Raw genomic sequence first — 16,738 nt, forward strand, 5'->3', positions numbered from 1 at the left:
GAGCCGTGTGGAAGAGCAGCCGCTATTAGGGAGTTTGGGTAAGAGAGCGCTGTCTAATTACCTGCTGTAATGCATTGCCCAGTGGAGAGACGAAAGCAACAAGCACTACTCGCAGACAGCCATTCTCTAGTGCTGTGTTAGCGCACACACTTTCGCCTCCGAACATCGCCACAACTGCACAGTAATGAATGAAGCCTCCAAGTTCTTCAACTGCAATCATTTAGTCTTAGTCCTAGAGAGACTTCAAAGTCTACAAACCAACTTGTGTATTTCTTTTAAATTAGCCTATTGTCATCAATATCATAGGGTTTATTGGTTTAGTTGATTTACGGCCCCCAAAAAAGCCATAGATTTGTGTTGAGATGACAGTTTTTATCATGAACTGCTCACCTTATACTATATAGCACACTGCCATCTCTGAAGATCCTCAGCAGTTTATTGTCAGTGGTGACCTCATGGAAGTTGGCCCCTTTCTCGTTGGCGAAGAAGAGGTCAGGCTTCCAGATGGAGTCCAACATGGAGGGGTCCAGGTCCAAAGAGTCATCGGGGTATTCACTATATGCCAGTCGGGGGTCATTCCACTTTTGCCGTAGGAACACATTGAGCCTGTAGTCCTGTAGAAGGACCGACAGTATGGCATGCGTCATACGTCCTCATGTTCATGCTTGGGTGATCATATGATGACGCTGTTGCCTGGCCTCGCACCTTTAATTAGCGAAATCAGTTTGTGATCTGCTCAGTGAGAACCCTGATGGGAATAATCACCTGCGATTACTGTTAATTAAATGGAGTATTTTTAGTGCAGGAACTAATGAGATGGATGATAAGCACTCAAATGATCATGCCCAAGTTCATTTCGGGGTACATTAACATGCTCACCTGAAGTTTCACAAGTATACCTTTATTAACTGAAGGTCTGTCTCTCTCCTTTCTATATGTCAGGCTGTATCCAGGCCTAACAGTAACATCAGTAATGTCCTGTCTCTCGCCCAAATGGCCTGACTGAAACACTGGCCTTCTGGGACTCCACATGACAACCTTTATACCAGGTCATCATAACTTTCTGCTGACCAAACCACAAGCCTGTGAAGGATCCTTCCCTTCCCCTCTCTCTCTTCGTTTCATCAATTTTCTCAGTGTTTTATTTTAATTGCGGAGCGGACAGTTCATTATCAGTGCATCACTGACCCTATGGTCTGAAGGTTGGTCTGATGTGCCCCAGAAACGTTGGGAGGTTTGACACCGAGTATTAACAAAGAACTGTGTTAGCCATGGATCAGCAGACTGAACAGGGAGAGTTTGGACGGCTCTTTTTTAAATCACTGAGATGCACACGATCGAGAAAGATATTACATATTTTTCTGATAAGATCGTTAACAGAGCGATGAGAAGTTGAAAATGAAAAGGTGCCTAATCTTGATCTTTTTCAGGAAGGGCATTCAATTATCATGCTTAAATGACATTCAGCTACTTTCTAATTCCTGGATGGGTATTAGTAAAAAATTGTTACTTTTTTTCAGAAATGTCTTACCATTGTTGTCTCGGTGATGGACCCAAAGCTGTTAATAAATATATTGCAGGAGACATTTACAGGTTCCCCTGTAAAAAGATCAATGAAAGATATCAGGGGTTTGGGACAAATTAGTCCAAATCCCTGCATCCTATAGAAGTCAACCTTAGCTTATTTTTCGATTTTGCTCATTCAAACCATGTGGCAGGCGGATCAGCTCTTCAATTTCACCCATTTTGCAGCAACACATTTTCAGACGTTGGAGAAAGTCTCTGTATATTCGTAAGTGCTCTGTCTGGGATATTTGACAGAGAAGCAGGGTACTGCTCTGATGTACAGTACCTTTGAAGTTGGGTCGGATGCGGGCGTCATAGCCAGACGTTCTACCCATGAGCTTGTCCAGGAAGTCAGACGGGGACAGCTGTGGCCCTGCCCGGCTGGACGGCTTTATCTCCTCCTTACAGGAGCTGGGTCTGATACCACCCAGGAAGAGCAGAGAAAACACACACACGTAGAAGGAGTTAGGAAATAAGAAATGGAAATTAGACAACACGGAGAAGGGGAGAGGAGGGGGGATAAAGAGAGAGAGAGAGATGGAGACAGACATGAAGAGAGAGGGCAAGGAATACAGGAAGAGAGCAAGACGGAGAGAGAAAGACAGAAAAAAAGCGTAATTAATCAACAACTTTGTCATCACAGGAAAACCCAGCGGTTGATGAGGAAATGAGGATAGAAATCAAGACTGAAAATGACTAGTCTCAGCTGGCGCTGAATGGCTCTCCCATTTCCCATTTTGTTTGGGACATATTGTACTCGATAGACCCTAACTACCGAGAGGAGAGGTGGTAAAAAGGGAAAATATATATTCCTTCCATTCTTCCATTCTTCTTCTCCTCTCTCCCTATACACTGGTTTCTGGCTCAGCAGCAGTGAGGCTTGACAGATTGATGGCTCAATTGAAATGCTGTGAATGTCACACCAGGGGAGGAAGGCTTTGATACCAGCTCCAGCAGGGCTCAGTCTGCCTCCGACAGGCAGCCTCATCAGGAGGGAGGAGGGAGGAGAGGGAGAGGAATAATGGAGAGAGAGGGAGAGACAGAGAAAGGACAAGACACGGAGAGAGAGAGACCTACTGGTGCCCAGGGGCCAGCGTGGTGACGGATCTCTCTCAGTAGCTAGCCCCTGCTGTGACGTGGCTGATTTCCCCCCATGCTTTTGATGCAATTGTTAGCGGATCAGTCAGGACCGGGTCTCTGGTGAAGTATGGACAGCCAGCCCAATCCGCTGCCTCGGGCTCCTTGGCTGTGTTAGGCTCCTCGCAGATAGACCAACCCTGAGGTCCCGGCAACTCGCTCTCTGCATCTCCCTTCCCACCGAGGAACTATATATGGAGGTTTCAGCGGATGTTTTCAAAAACTCTGAAGCCATTAAGCTATTCCCTGACCTTCTGAGAAGTGACGTTTTGGGGGAAATTAGTATTTTGTTAGCGCCGTACTGTTTTAGCCTTTAGATCTAAACCTTGAGTGATATTACGTGTTGCATTTGCTGCTGTAGATAAAAAGAGCTTTGATCAAGCAAATGTTACAGCGGGTCAGGGATTAGCTAAATCAAGGAAAGTATTTTCACACAGTGCAATAGACTACAAATGTGTTGCTGATACTAATTAGGGTGAAAATAAAGGGTAATTAACATACAGAAACAGACCAGCCATTCATCAAGTACCTTTTACTCTGAATTAATGAACTCCCATTAGAATTGGGGTGTTTCATTGCTGACTGCTGTTCTGTACATTTCTCTATATTTTACAATCCCCCCGCACACACCCACACAAATTGCAGACACAAATAAACATGTGAATTTATGTAAATTCAACCACAATCTAACTTGCAAAACCATAGCATACGTTTTAAGCACAAATCATCGTGTTTGAAAAAGGGATTCACTTTGAACTGGTTTGTCATGTGATTTTTTGCCACAAGCACTCAAAGACAAAATACCTCTAATCCAACCAAGAGACATGGAGAAATTTCCCCTTTGAAATAATTAGTCTTAGCAGGGGTTTCCGTATGATTCTCAGAGGGGTGAAAGTGACTGACGATGGCAGGGGGATGTCTTACATAAATCCACTTAAATGTCACTTAAGCTGTGTGAGGGTTCAGAAGAGTCAAAGACTCCCATTCTCATCTGGCTTCAGTGCAAAGTCAAGCACATAAACCAACATACTTTCCACCCATACATCAGAGAGTCAATGTTCTGAAGCCAAAGTGATTAGCTAAGAAGACATTTGATGGGACGTGTTGGCCAGCCAGGGTGTGAGCAACTAGGATGACTTTTACTGTATGTGTTACTGGGGATAGTCAGCAGTGAAGGAGGATTTCTGCTTGGGAATTATCATCTGTTGTGGTGTCTGATGCTGACACTGGAAGGTAAGGTAGTGCATGCTTCACATGCATGATAAGTCTGTGACCATAAGTCACTTCACTGTAATAAGCCATCACATTAAACAAAGTTGGATCTTTCCTGGGATTGTTCCTGGAATGTTGTTTTTCTTCACAAGCAGTTCAGTAGTTTCAGGGCCTCCTTGTCTCTCCTCTGACCATAGATGAATATTTATCCCTGAGCCCTGGCTTGTAGGAAAACTCCCCCAGGCCCCTAGACACCTCCCCATCAACCCTCATGAATTACTAATTGGAAGTCTTTCGCTGACTAGTCTTTTGCTGACTGGTATGATATTTGTCATTGGTCAATTAAAGGCTTGAGAGAAACCTGCCAACAGAAGCAATTAAGCACCCTCAAAACAAGTCTACTTAGTTACCTGAAAGTACATGTAAATTGTGCCATTGTTGTCAGACATAATTGCCCTCCGAGGATAATTGTGGCTTTCTGTCAATGCTGTTGACAGTCATTGATGGCCTTGAAGAGGAGCCTGTGAATGAAACCTTGGAGGCCAAATCACTGAAAACCAATTAGGGGACATTTAATGAGACTGACATTTTTGAAGACTTCTCTACCTACATCTGATCTCTGCATCCATGTCGTTAGGTATTCAAGTGATGCCTTGAATACCTAACAACTCGCTTCCAGAGAATGAGTGAATGTTCTGGTCCGCAGAGATCATCAAAAATATTGTGTCGTTCCCTGTCTGGGTTCAAACAAAATATATATATTTTGGGGAAATTGTGTTTTAAATGTGTCCTACCCTTAAAATCATCAACCGAACATCAATACAGTAACCCTTAAAAGCAAGTGGGACTGCTCCAAAGTCAGGAGGCAAAAAGTCAATATTCCTGCCACAGTCCAAATGCAATTGGCTATATCTTTAAAGCATATGATTGGGTAAACCTTGAAAAGAGCTGTTATGAAACAAGACAGGTTAAATCGCATCATAGCTCAACAGCTGTTCAGAATTCATTTTAGTGAAAATAAACTGTACCCATTTGAATGTTTGACCAATCTGTAGAGTAAAGCAAAACCTCTGAAAAAATGTATAACTGTTGTTCTTTCAGGTGCAATATGCACATTTCACTTTGAGCTAACAAATATCCATTGAGCATAATGCATGATGATAAGTTTGTCTTCTCCCAGTCATTGTGTGTCTCCAGGTGGCGGTCCGTGCTGTCATGTTATTAAGCATGTTTCCAGACACCTGTCTTGTCTAGTCTGGTGCTTGTGTTGTCTCAGAGATTGAACTGCATAGTAATAACTCGGGACAGACGCATGCTCGTGTCCTATCCGGATGGACAAACACTCAACAGTAACAATATTTCAAATTACAGGTATCAGTGTGTGTGTGGCAGTTGTTCAGCTTGTGTTGATCCTGTCAGAGGAACTCTGTCAGCAGAGAAATGACAGTCCTATTGGAATGGTATAATATCACCATGTGTGTCAAAACTGCTGCTAGTCTAGATCTGATTACCTTTCTATCTTTCACAGTAGAATTCCATGCAGGGGTCTGTGTGTATTGGCAAGGATTCATGTATTGGCATGGCAACCTGGGTATATCCTGTGGTGTTGAATCTCACCTCTACAGAGTACCAACAAATGCAAGACTATCATGTCACCTATCTCACATCTAGCCTATCAAATTCTATAAGACTGTCAGATTTGTAAGGCAGCCTTCTCACCCCTATCTTTTTGTGGTAAACTGCCTCAACATTATATATTGATGACAATAGTCTACCTAAGTAGTACTGTGTCTGCTGGAAAAGACACGGATGGACAAAGAAAGCCCGCTAATGATGCATGATCTGTTTATCATGCTGCACTAGCTATAAGAGTTATCTGCCATGAGACCAAAGAACCTGTCAGCCAAACTTTGCAGCGAAATTCTGATGAAACGCACTGTACTGTATATATGAGCATGAGTGAACCGTAGGGATGTGGTGAGGTCAGACCTGAGGGCACGGATGTATATTCTACTCTCCTTTCATAGTTATTATTGGACCCATAGGAGTCTATTAAGAGCACTTCTCCTTCCATCTTATCTCGCATATCTCAAAGCGACTGCGGAGACTGTGAGTGGACAGATTTTCATATTCTTGCCTGAAGGCGTACCTTGATGCAGGTTTCTAACTACTCAAACAGTGATTCTGGCAGATGAAGGCAGGGACATTTTAGTCAATGGAGTTGGGCTCATATTTCATATTCCCCATCTGAGCAGCGCCTCGGCGTAGAATTTACCGAAGTCGATTAGTTTCAATTAGATGGAGCACATATTCTGCCAGTGAATTGCAAACATATGCTGCTAATTGCTTTTCATTAAGGAGCCAGTGATCAGAGAGCATATCAACTGGGAATGTGGCCCGGCTGTGCTCTGGATCCTGTGAGCATGGGGGAAATCACAGTTGTCAGACACCCATGCGTGAACATTCCAGGTTTTTAGGGCCATTAGCATAATGTGAGACGGAGCTAAACAGGTCTCTCGGCCTGTAGTAACACGCCTTTCTGGTTTCCCACCTGTGAAATTGTCCTTTACATCCACAAAAGCTTTCTGTCTTGTCCCCAGACATAGTCCACCCCCACTCTCTGATACACTCGGCCTTCTAGTATTTATTACTTCCCTCTGGGCTTTGGAATAGCAATTAGATATTGAATTGCGATCAACTGCTGAAAAGTAAAACGAATAAAACCTCTTTAGCGGATAGAGTTATTTTTTAACTCATGTAGATGGCAGTCCATTGATTAAACAGACGTAATATCAATTCATAGTATGCTGAGGAAATTCAGTCATTTCACCGGTCTTGTTTCACGGTACATCTTCACTGAACTTTGTGGTAACAAATTGACGTGTAATGTTCTGTGATGTAACGACACGTGGTGACCTTTCCGTCATGCCAAAGTGTAGTGCTGAGCCACCACCAACGCCTGTGTGACGGGGGAGTGGCCTAAGGACACCCCTGGTCTCTGTTGATCAATAGCATCATTGGAAAATGGGATTGAAAGCACACTGCAATTTACCAGAGCACATTTGTCTTCAGTGATATGGTCTCAGCCACTCCGTTAGGGTCAAGCGTCTGTGTCGGGCGACATGGATGGACTGATGTAAAGCATGGTACCGCACGGTCACTGCCTCCAACTCCCAGCAATCTCCACTGTTACATCACCCCCAGCAGGACAAATGACCCTGCTGAGGAACATGGTGACAAACTGACATGGGTCACAAGTATAGGTCAAGTCTATTCTTTGAGGGCATAGAGTAGAAACACACACCACAGCAAACTGGAAAGGCCAGATATCTTTCTGGGAGGATCAATCAGGCTTTGGTAAGATCGTGACCAGGGCCTAAAAGAGATTCATGTCAAAAAAGGTGCATTGACCAGCTATTGAACATTTTACTGCATGTACTATTCATGTTTTTTGTTTGATCAATCCAGAGACTCATTGTTCGTCAGATAAGGTAGACCAACACTGGGAGAGAAGTCAGATGAAAATGAGATATATAGTATGGTGACCTGCTGAACTGTACATGGGTTCAATTGACAGACCGCTAAAAGTCATGCGAGTGAACTGACCTTCCAGCATAGCTGAGTTTAGTTCTGTCTCATTTAAATGCCACAAACACGTTACTTTATGATTTGATTACTGAGCGATTCCCCCACCCCCTAAAAATACTATGTCTTCCACCACAGTATTTATAATGTTTTTTTTTTTGTGTAAAGAATTTGTTTAGCGTGTGAGCCAAAGCTGATGGCAAAATTAGCTTCATGGAAACGTTGTGTGTTTAGCACTGGGATTGCAGGCCCTGGGGTTTAATGATTGAGACTAATCCACACTAACCCACAAAGTCAATCACTGCTTCCCACTCTGCATCGTTGTTCATGCGTTCTAATTTGTAATGCAATCTTTAATCTGGTGGGAGTGAGGCTTGACATCTCTAGAGACCCAACAGAAATGATGTTTTCATGCTCGTGCAGAGTTGCTGACAGGGACACAATAGGCTGCACTTTGATGCTCGATTCATGTCTTAGATGGTGCCCTGTGTTTCCCAGTTTGAACTCCCACTACCACCTCAGGCTTTCCAGGGTCTGTCTTCCGCTGATCTACACACTCTTCTCCGAAGACTGTGGCTACATATTCCTATTTCATGCCAAAATGTGCACTGTCGTGATTTGATAGTGCTATCAGCTGGATGCCTGAATGTTAGGGGTTGAGCGAAGCTCTATCACTTCAATTTCTCTTACTCTTAATTGGAAGATCGGCCATCAGATTTTCTTCTGAGAGCTGAACTGTCTACTGTAGACTCATGTAACCACGAAGAAGTGTGTTTTGTGAAGGATCTCGTCGGTTGTTTGCTCGCATTGAATTCCATTTTTACCCATTCAGAGAATGAGAAGGGGTTAAAAAGTCCGCCGCTACTACTACCGCCCTCTCATTTTCAATGAAAGATTTTTTTGATAGAGATTCCTTAATGCAAATATCATCAACTTCACTTGACCGTACATCTTTTAATAACAGGGGGATCAAAGTTGCTCTGATTACACACATCCTTCAGCTTGTAACGACCATCCAGAGGTATGAAAACCCACCATCACACAACAGTCAAACTGCTAGTGTGACCATAACACAAACCACGGAATGGATAAATAGATTCTGGCCAATGCGAACAATGACTATGAACCTGAGAGGTGAAGGGGCCCTAACAGAGACACGATCCAGCCCTCGCTGTCTGTCTTCTCTGTATGCAATAAGTCTCACCCATGCCTCAGATCTGATATCAGGGGCCGATTGCCTCTTGTCAGTCTCAGAGAAATAGCGCTGGCAGCATCACTGATGCAGAGAAGGATCGAGCTGGCTGTAAGAGAGAGCTTTGATGTGTCTGTTCAGGACCTGGTTGGACTACTGAAGCACCGTGGAGTAGACCTTTACATCAGTCTCAGGTGTATGTTGCAGTGCGTCATACTACTTATGATGCTTATACCATCAATAATTTATAGATTTGACTGCATCATAATCAGCTTTTTACACATCCAGAGGTTTGTAGTTGTAGTAATAAACAAAGAATGAACAGACATCTTGGATCTGAACATGCTTCCACTTGGTCAACATGTTCTTGTGTACATCCAAGACAATGAAGTGGATATTCCTGCCCTGCTTTCTTTAACCTTGATACACCCTATAAAGGTATATTCTAGATTGAGTCTAATGTGACTGATCAAAGCAGGGCGTTTACTATTCTGTGTACTCTTGATCTAGTCAAGGTAATGAAATGCAGTGATGAGATGAATAAGATTGGATTTTCAATGAGACTGAACCAGGACGGTAATTGTGTGTGACATAATGAAGCGTGAGCTTGTGTAAATGCGCGTGTGTGTGTGTACACGTGTGTGTGTGTGTGTGCGCATCAATATGTGCGCATGTTTCTCTCTCCTGCTGACAGGCACCACCCCGGTGTTGAATCCCACCGGTAAATCTCTCTGTGTGAAATCCCTAAGGACTCAGTGTTTATATACAGTGAAGTATAATTAGAAGATGTAGTCTGCTTGAGTGTAATGATTAATGTCTCCTATTCGCTACCTGGGCCAGGATGAATATGTATGCAGGTGTCGGCTCCCATCATTCTCAGTATTAATCACGTAGCCTGATAACACAAGCTTCTTTTAGCGTCTCAGGCTCCTCTTTGTTATCGCTGCCCACTCGCTGCCCCACTGAGTCACCCTAGTTATCCATTCAGGCCTGCTTCTCAGGGGAAAGTGAGGTGAGCTGGCCCCCTTGCCTGTCTCCCTCCAGGGACAGGGTCTACTGATAGTGAGCAGAGCTGGGGCCTGCCGACCTCCTTGGAGGGTGAGTCAAGCGGCTTTCGCTTGGTCCCGATTACTGTCCACCTATGGCTTAAACCAATGTGGACAGAGCTGGGAGGCTCTGACTCTCTCCTCTAGATAACAGGACCATGGCTGCCAATGGGAACGAGGCAAATTGTAGAAAGACAGACTGTCAGAAATAGACCTGGCCTCTCTTCTCTCTATCTCTCCCTCTCTCTCTCTCTCTCTCTCTCTCTCTCTCTCTCTCTCTCTCTCTCTCTCTCTCTCTCTCTCTCACCCAACTCACCCACCCCTACCCTTCTTCTCCTTCAGTGCACTCTCTCTGACCCCCCATTTTGGACATGACAGCGAGACCTGGAGCTGCCCAAGGCATGGCCCATGGTTTGCTTCTTTCAGCGGAACTGCCAGCCGCAGTAAGGGAGGGATGGTGGCAGTGGAGGGGGACATACCAAAGCCACCATGGATCCATGCCTGCAGGCTCTACTGAATTACACCCGTGAAGGAGGCAGGAGAGGCCAGCTAACTAAGCTCAGTGAACTGCCTCTCCCTCCCTTCATCCGTGTGAGTCAATGCTGCTCATGTAACCCAGAACTTACTCCGGCCAATATTTTCCCTGTTTAAAGTTCTAGACATGCACAGGAAGATAATACAATCAGCCTGGGAACTTTTAATCCTCACGCTCCCTAAGATTGGGAGTGATTTGGACATGTACATGCATAGAGGGAAGTCATATTGTTGTAATTTCAAGATCTTAATCCTGGATGATAATAATACACATGGCTTATCAAGCACGTTAGATTCCCTAAATGAAGTTGCTAAAGCTTATTAAATCTCTACTTAACCGCCATCATCTATGGGGGAAAAAGTTATTCCTGACACTATAAATCGTGGAAGTTTTCCTCACTCGCTCAATACTACAGTGAGGATCGCCATGAGGAAAGTGTACTCCTCTCCACCAGGATGCCGCTGGATGGATGCTCTCTCCCTGGCTCACCATGGAACCTCTGACCTGCTCATCCTAAAGAGAATCTTGCATCAGCAGCCAAAGCCATTCATTATTAAAGAGCCAGTTCTATTAAGATATAAATCTTGCGTCAGACAACCACTGGTGGTAACGAGCTGGTTTTCCTTCTTAGAATCTGAAAAATTCTGCACAACTTTTGTAGGAGTCAAACATTCTTGCATTCTTTATCCCCCCTCACTGTTCCTCTCTTCAACACCACCTAGCCCTGTTCCAATGACACTCACAATTCGCTTGTCTCTCTCTGTGCCAGTCATCTGAGGTCTCCGTGCTCATCTCAGCCTGATAGGAGGAGAGATTCAGACTCCCAGCACACATCACCACCCACAGACTCACAGACAGCTTCCTGAAACTCTACGACTAATTGGAATGGCCACCGATGCAACTCACGCAGAAGCGCCGGCTGAGAGAAAAATGATATTGTCTTTGTTATTTCCTCTTTGCTGATGAAGCAGGGGGAGGCAGGAGGAGTAATGATGCATATTCATGATGGAACAGCCATGCTATAATATCTTAGGTTCTGCTAGGGTTCTTTTCAAGGCAAGGGTGTTTTGTAGTTTAATTCTCTGTTTTGAGTAATTGTCTGAACCCTACATACACGCATGCTGTTTTCACAACCAGTGAAGTATAGTCATCTTTGCCTTGTAAGACAGCTTGTCTCTGGCCCATTTTTACTGTATTCAGAGACCCAGACCTGTTTTGTCTTAAGAGCCTTTCTGCAAACTGGCACCAGTATGAAGTAACTTTATCGGACACGCTTTGTGGAATTGCAAGCCAAGCTTGATTCCGTGTTGAGAACAAAGACATGTGGGCATGTCTAGTCTGCTTCAGCCTGTTAAAGACAAGAGAAGTAAAGGGAGAACAAACTAATCCAGTTACACAGAACATATGTTGTGTCCTTGTCTCCTACCTACCACGTTCTGAAGGAGCAGAAGTTTGAGTCTGACACAGGAACATGATCGCCCTTCCCAGATTCAGTCTTCGATTGTTGTGTGTCCAGCCCATCTTAGAGACATAGCAAGGTAAATCACCTTAATCTCTGAGACAAATTCATTCTGTGCCGGAATATCTTAGGGAAGTGGAGGCAAAAAAGGCCCCACTGTGTTCAGTCCGGTCCTATCTGAGACGTGTTTATCGACTGCACCTCCCCGTTATTGAAAGACAAACATCCCCCTGCCTGTGGGAGCTCAGGGGCCGACCTGCATGACCTCAGTGCCCCATGCTGAAGTGTTGTGGGGACAGACAGACTAATGGCTAGAGACTCGGTGGTCAGCAATCAAGGTGAGAAGAGAGAACAAGGACGGCTGTTGGGGGCCCAATCTGCGTCTGCTGGGCTAGATAAAGAGATGAGTCCCCAGCAGAGTAATGGATGGTTAGAATAAACATGGCGGCAGCATGGCCATGCATGCCTAATGTCGTCTGCTCCTCCATCCGAGGGTGGAGAGGTTTCTGAGGGCGGCCCGGTCATGAATTTAGATACAATCGACATCATGGGTTGGGGATAGAAGCTTGTTTGCGCTAATGCTAAGAGCATGGCGTGGTAATAACACAGCCGACATTGCAAGTTTTGACACAGCCCACGCAAGGACATCTTGTCAATCTCACTAATGGTGGAGTGGCGCAGAGTGTCTGGCACTGGGCCTGAGGTCAGAGTGGCCCAGCTGGACAGAGATGTTTACCCTTGAGAGAGCCTCCTCCCCCTCAGTTGTTCTGTGGAGAGAATCACCTTAGCTAATGGGTCACACACCACCGGAAAAGAAACATAATGGATACCCCGTTATGGACACCGGTTTCCCAGCCAATCAATGATGTCCGATTGCCATGGAAACAAATGATCGGAGTCCTCATTGGTTCTTGCTGGTGTAATGGAGGAAGCAGAATGTCAATAGCATAAACATTGAGTGGCCAGGCAGTGTGCGTTTGCTTGGTGTTAGTAGCACAAGCGAGGTCAGCGTACCGAGTCTCAGACTCGGCAAGCGGCAGGGCTGTGATTAGTGCCGTTGGATTTAATTTGCTCCTCCGGCAGCGGACGAAAGACAAGGGGTGCCTTGATTTATCTGGCGTGCGGAGGAATTACACGGGGCCCCGCGTGGCGTCTGTGCGGCTCGCTCTCATTTCATGCTGCCGGAGAGGAGCGGCCCTCATGCCCCGCCATTGTGTTATCTGACGAGCACAGTTGTAATCCCAACCTCGCTACACCCCCCTCCCCCTTCCCCCTCCCCTCTCTCTCAAGACTGCTTCGCTAGTGATGCGTGACATAGGCTGGGAGAGGAGGGAGCGTTAGAGGTTGGAGGTTTGGAGGTGAAGAGAAAGAAACCGTTTTGAGGAGACTTGTTAGTTTTTTTGCTTCAGCCCACGCTTCTTTGGCTGTCTGTCTTAAATATCAGTGACCTTGAAGTGGCTTTGTGTGTCGCCTCAGACTGGATCTGTGATGATGAAATTGATGAAATTGTTTTTGTGTAGTCAAACTGATTCACATATATTAAATTCATTGATGCAAACTATCAGTAGGCATAGAGCAACAATAAAGAATTGCATTACACGTTGTCAACCGTTTGCAACAGTCTGAATTCCCGGCCAGTGCTGGGTTAAACTGAACTTGGCCTACTGACATCTCATTTATTCCAAATTCCATTGACTGACAGTAGAGCTCCATCTCCCGCTCATCTCTCTGTGAGATTCACCCAGTCTGAAGAACCTTCTCTTTAATCAAAAGATTCAATCTTCCCAGTCCCTTTCCTTTTCACACAAGATTATCAATCCACAGTTCCATTTCTGAAATACATTCCATGTATTTGAACCAAACCAAGGTTATTGAAAATTATTATTTTTGATTTAGAATCTGGAAGTGAAATTCTATTACAGTTCCATGATAGCCTCATATATTTCATTGGCAACAACCAAGTCACATGATATGATGAATTCCATTTTAGTATAGTAATTACACACCACACATGCATTATTGATGATACTGCAAATCAAAACTACTCTGACAAATAAGTACTTCGAATTGACTCTTTTAATGTGTGGTTCACTGGGTTTGTCTGTCTTTGTAAGGCTGTCTCAACCCTGCTTGCGTCTAATGAACACGTAATGTAATGACAAGATGAAAAGCTTTGGAATGGGCTCACCTCATGCTCCTAATTGCAGAGAATATAATGACCGACAGCAGTGAACCCTGGAGTGCGGTTTCAGTCAGTAAGTGGCCATTTCCACCGTCAAGGGTGACAAAGAGCTGTAGTCTGCCTTGGCCCTTGTTGTCCATTAGGGCAGGCAGCCAAGTCTTTGTTTTAAACTAGTGCTGTCAAATGATTAAAATATTTAATCGCGAATTATCGCATTAATGACATAGTTAACTCGTGATTAAATGGTTAATTATTGCCGTGTTTCAGGTTGTACCAATAGGACAGATCGAGAAAAACATTTGGAATATTATTGACTTCCAAACGTTATAAAAAACCAGGGAGAGGAATGCCAGAGATGATCAAAGGAAAGGAGGCGCTTGTGGTTGGCAAAGCTCAACCAAGATCTAAGAGGGAAAAAACATGATTGAGAGTCACTTGGCTACACCTTGAGTATCGCAATGATATCATAGGTTGGTTAAAGACGTTATTGCATTACTTACTTTGGCCTTCACAACACAACGGTCGTTGATAACTTGGTACTGTGTCTCCCTCACCCATCCACACACCATCTGGTTATAGGCCTCCAAACCTTTGTAGGATTTAAGGTCTTCTGCTGTGTATGGGCTCGGCGAGAAAACCAGGTTGTTGACTATATCGGGATATGCAACTGAAGGAAGAATCACCTGGTCGTCACGGATCCAAGAAGAGGGAGCTAAATCGTAGGGATCTGCACTGCCAATAAATTGTAATTTCCCAAAATATCGCGCCTTTTCTTGTGGTCCAAGTCCTTCCCTATATGCCTTTGCATCTTGGACGCGTTTTGATGAGCTTTTCGGTGGTTTAGACATGCCTACATTCACTTAAAGTATCTAAAGCGCACAATACTCCATTGTACTCCGTTCAGCTTTTTACATCGAGTGCCTGCACAATGGCCGCGCATCCGGGGACCGCCCAGAACGTGACGTTGGTGAAAACCCTCTATACCTATGGGTTAATGCATAGACTATGCAAATAAATGCATATGTGAGCATCACTAGTTAACATTATTTAAGCACAAGTCCATGCACTCTCACCACTCTAGAAAGAGAAGCTGAGCTCACATACTGTACTTCACATGTTAAATATTTAGAAGGATTGTAGTCCATGTTGTATGTGACAGTGTCGGCCCTGTTAGTATGAAGACAAGACAGAGACGGTCTCAATGTTGACAGGTTAAACGTTATAAAAATGGATCTCAGGCCTGGGGTTTCTTTGAGAATGTTTCACCTTGTACTGTATGCCTCTCTGACGAGGAAAGCTTAAGCCTTTTGGACAGCACCACATTCTACCCTGGTTCTTTCTACAGCCCTTTAGACCACGTACATGAACACAAATGGGCTAAATGCTTTCCGGCACCTTCGGGATTCCTTGTGTTTTTTCCAGGGGAGTTCCTGAGGCCTGCCCACCCAGGGAAGCTCTGAACCCGTGTTTGATTCCAACATCTTTAAACAGCCGTGCTCCGTCCGCTGTGTGGTGAGACAGCTGGCATCCACAGTGGACAGCGCAATCTCGTAGGAAGCGGGGTATTGAGGGGAATCTATTTGCACGTGCATAAATGTTCTTATGAGTCAGTGGTTCATGGTTTACAGCTGGAAGTGTAGAGATGACAACCTGCTAGCATGAACAGAACCTGAGGACAACACTCCAGAATAAACATTCACACTTCTCTCACAGGTGAAGCACAGTGGTGAAGAACAGTGTAAAAAAACAGTAGGAGACCTGAGTTTTTGTACTTTTTGCATTGTGATGTTTGCGACAGAGGGAAGTGATCAAATTGTCACCGTGAACCTTTGGTGTTAATTGAAATCACTTCCTGAAAAGGAGTCCTATCAGCACCTTGACATCTCAGTACCTCCGCAGCACTCAGGGTTTTGCTCAGTCTTCAAATGTGGCGAAGGAGCTTGCTATGCACATTTCATCTCGTCAAGACAGGGAAAGGTCATGCACGGCAACGAGTGAAATAGGCAGAGAGTCATCTGTCACATCTCCTCAGCCCAAGGTGTCAACCCTGCCACGAACACACTGGCTCTCTCCGGAGAGACCATCTGTAAACTGTCACCTTCGCACCATATATCCCCACTGAAGCACAGGAAGTATCTGTGTCACAACCTTGTTGCGGTCCACTTTTGTGGTGTTGTCGGCATAAACTTAGGCCAAGTGTGTTTGCCTGATTCATTGTTTAACCCCCAACTGTTTGCTGAAAGGCACTGAGGCAAACAGACAAATATTGATAGAAGGGAGAAGCAAGTCTGTTTGTTTTGTACAAAATTAGTCTGGAGTGATTTTGTCTGGCTCTACAGTTGGTTATTGAACTCAGATAAGCCAATGGCAAACAGCCTTAGACAACACAGCATTCCAAGGATGAACATTGAATATTCATTATGATAGACTGTCTCATTTTATGAACAGACATTGCTAATTCATTGCTGTGTAGAGTCTGATAAAATGTTGAAATGGGATTTCTTTTTCTATTTAATTCAGTGGTAATTTGGGACCGTTTGGTGTGCCCTGTCTTGTGTCAGCATGGTGTGGGACAATCGCCTGTTCCTCTGCGCTTAAAAGTTTTTCTCATGAAAATATTTAACTTACTAACTAACTAACAAACTAAGTAACGTTTGAGCATTACAAATGGGCTTTCTCTCCTCCTCTACCCCAGGATTTCTTCATTGTTCCATTCTGTTTCAGGGAAGTGAAGTGGACTTTCAAGGGGTTTGAAAAGAAAGGGAGAGATGATGTGTCCCAGGTGTCTGTGACAGACCAAATTCAAACCACATTTTTGTACGTT

General features: G+C 44.5%; 1 protein-coding gene across 1 annotated transcript in view; it reads right to left on the reverse strand.

Moving 5' to 3' along the window:
- glra4a (glycine receptor, alpha 4a) overlaps nucleotides 1-16,738 on the reverse strand; it is a 29,377-nt gene that overhangs the window by 8,973 nt on the left and 3,666 nt on the right. The window contains exons 2-4 of the mRNA XM_047021351.1: nucleotides 1,853-1,983; nucleotides 1,532-1,599; nucleotides 391-614 (exon numbers count right to left, since the gene is read on the reverse strand). Coding sequence (XP_046877307.1) covers nucleotides 391-614; nucleotides 1,532-1,599; nucleotides 1,853-1,983 — 423 coding nt within the window. The remainder of the gene's footprint in view (nucleotides 1-390; nucleotides 615-1,531; nucleotides 1,600-1,852; nucleotides 1,984-16,738) is intronic.

This window comes from Hypomesus transpacificus, chromosome 1 (genome assembly GCF_021917145.1).
Source record: "Hypomesus transpacificus isolate Combined female chromosome 1, fHypTra1, whole genome shotgun sequence".
Classification (NCBI taxonomy): domain Eukaryota; kingdom Metazoa; phylum Chordata; class Actinopteri; order Osmeriformes; family Osmeridae; genus Hypomesus; species Hypomesus transpacificus.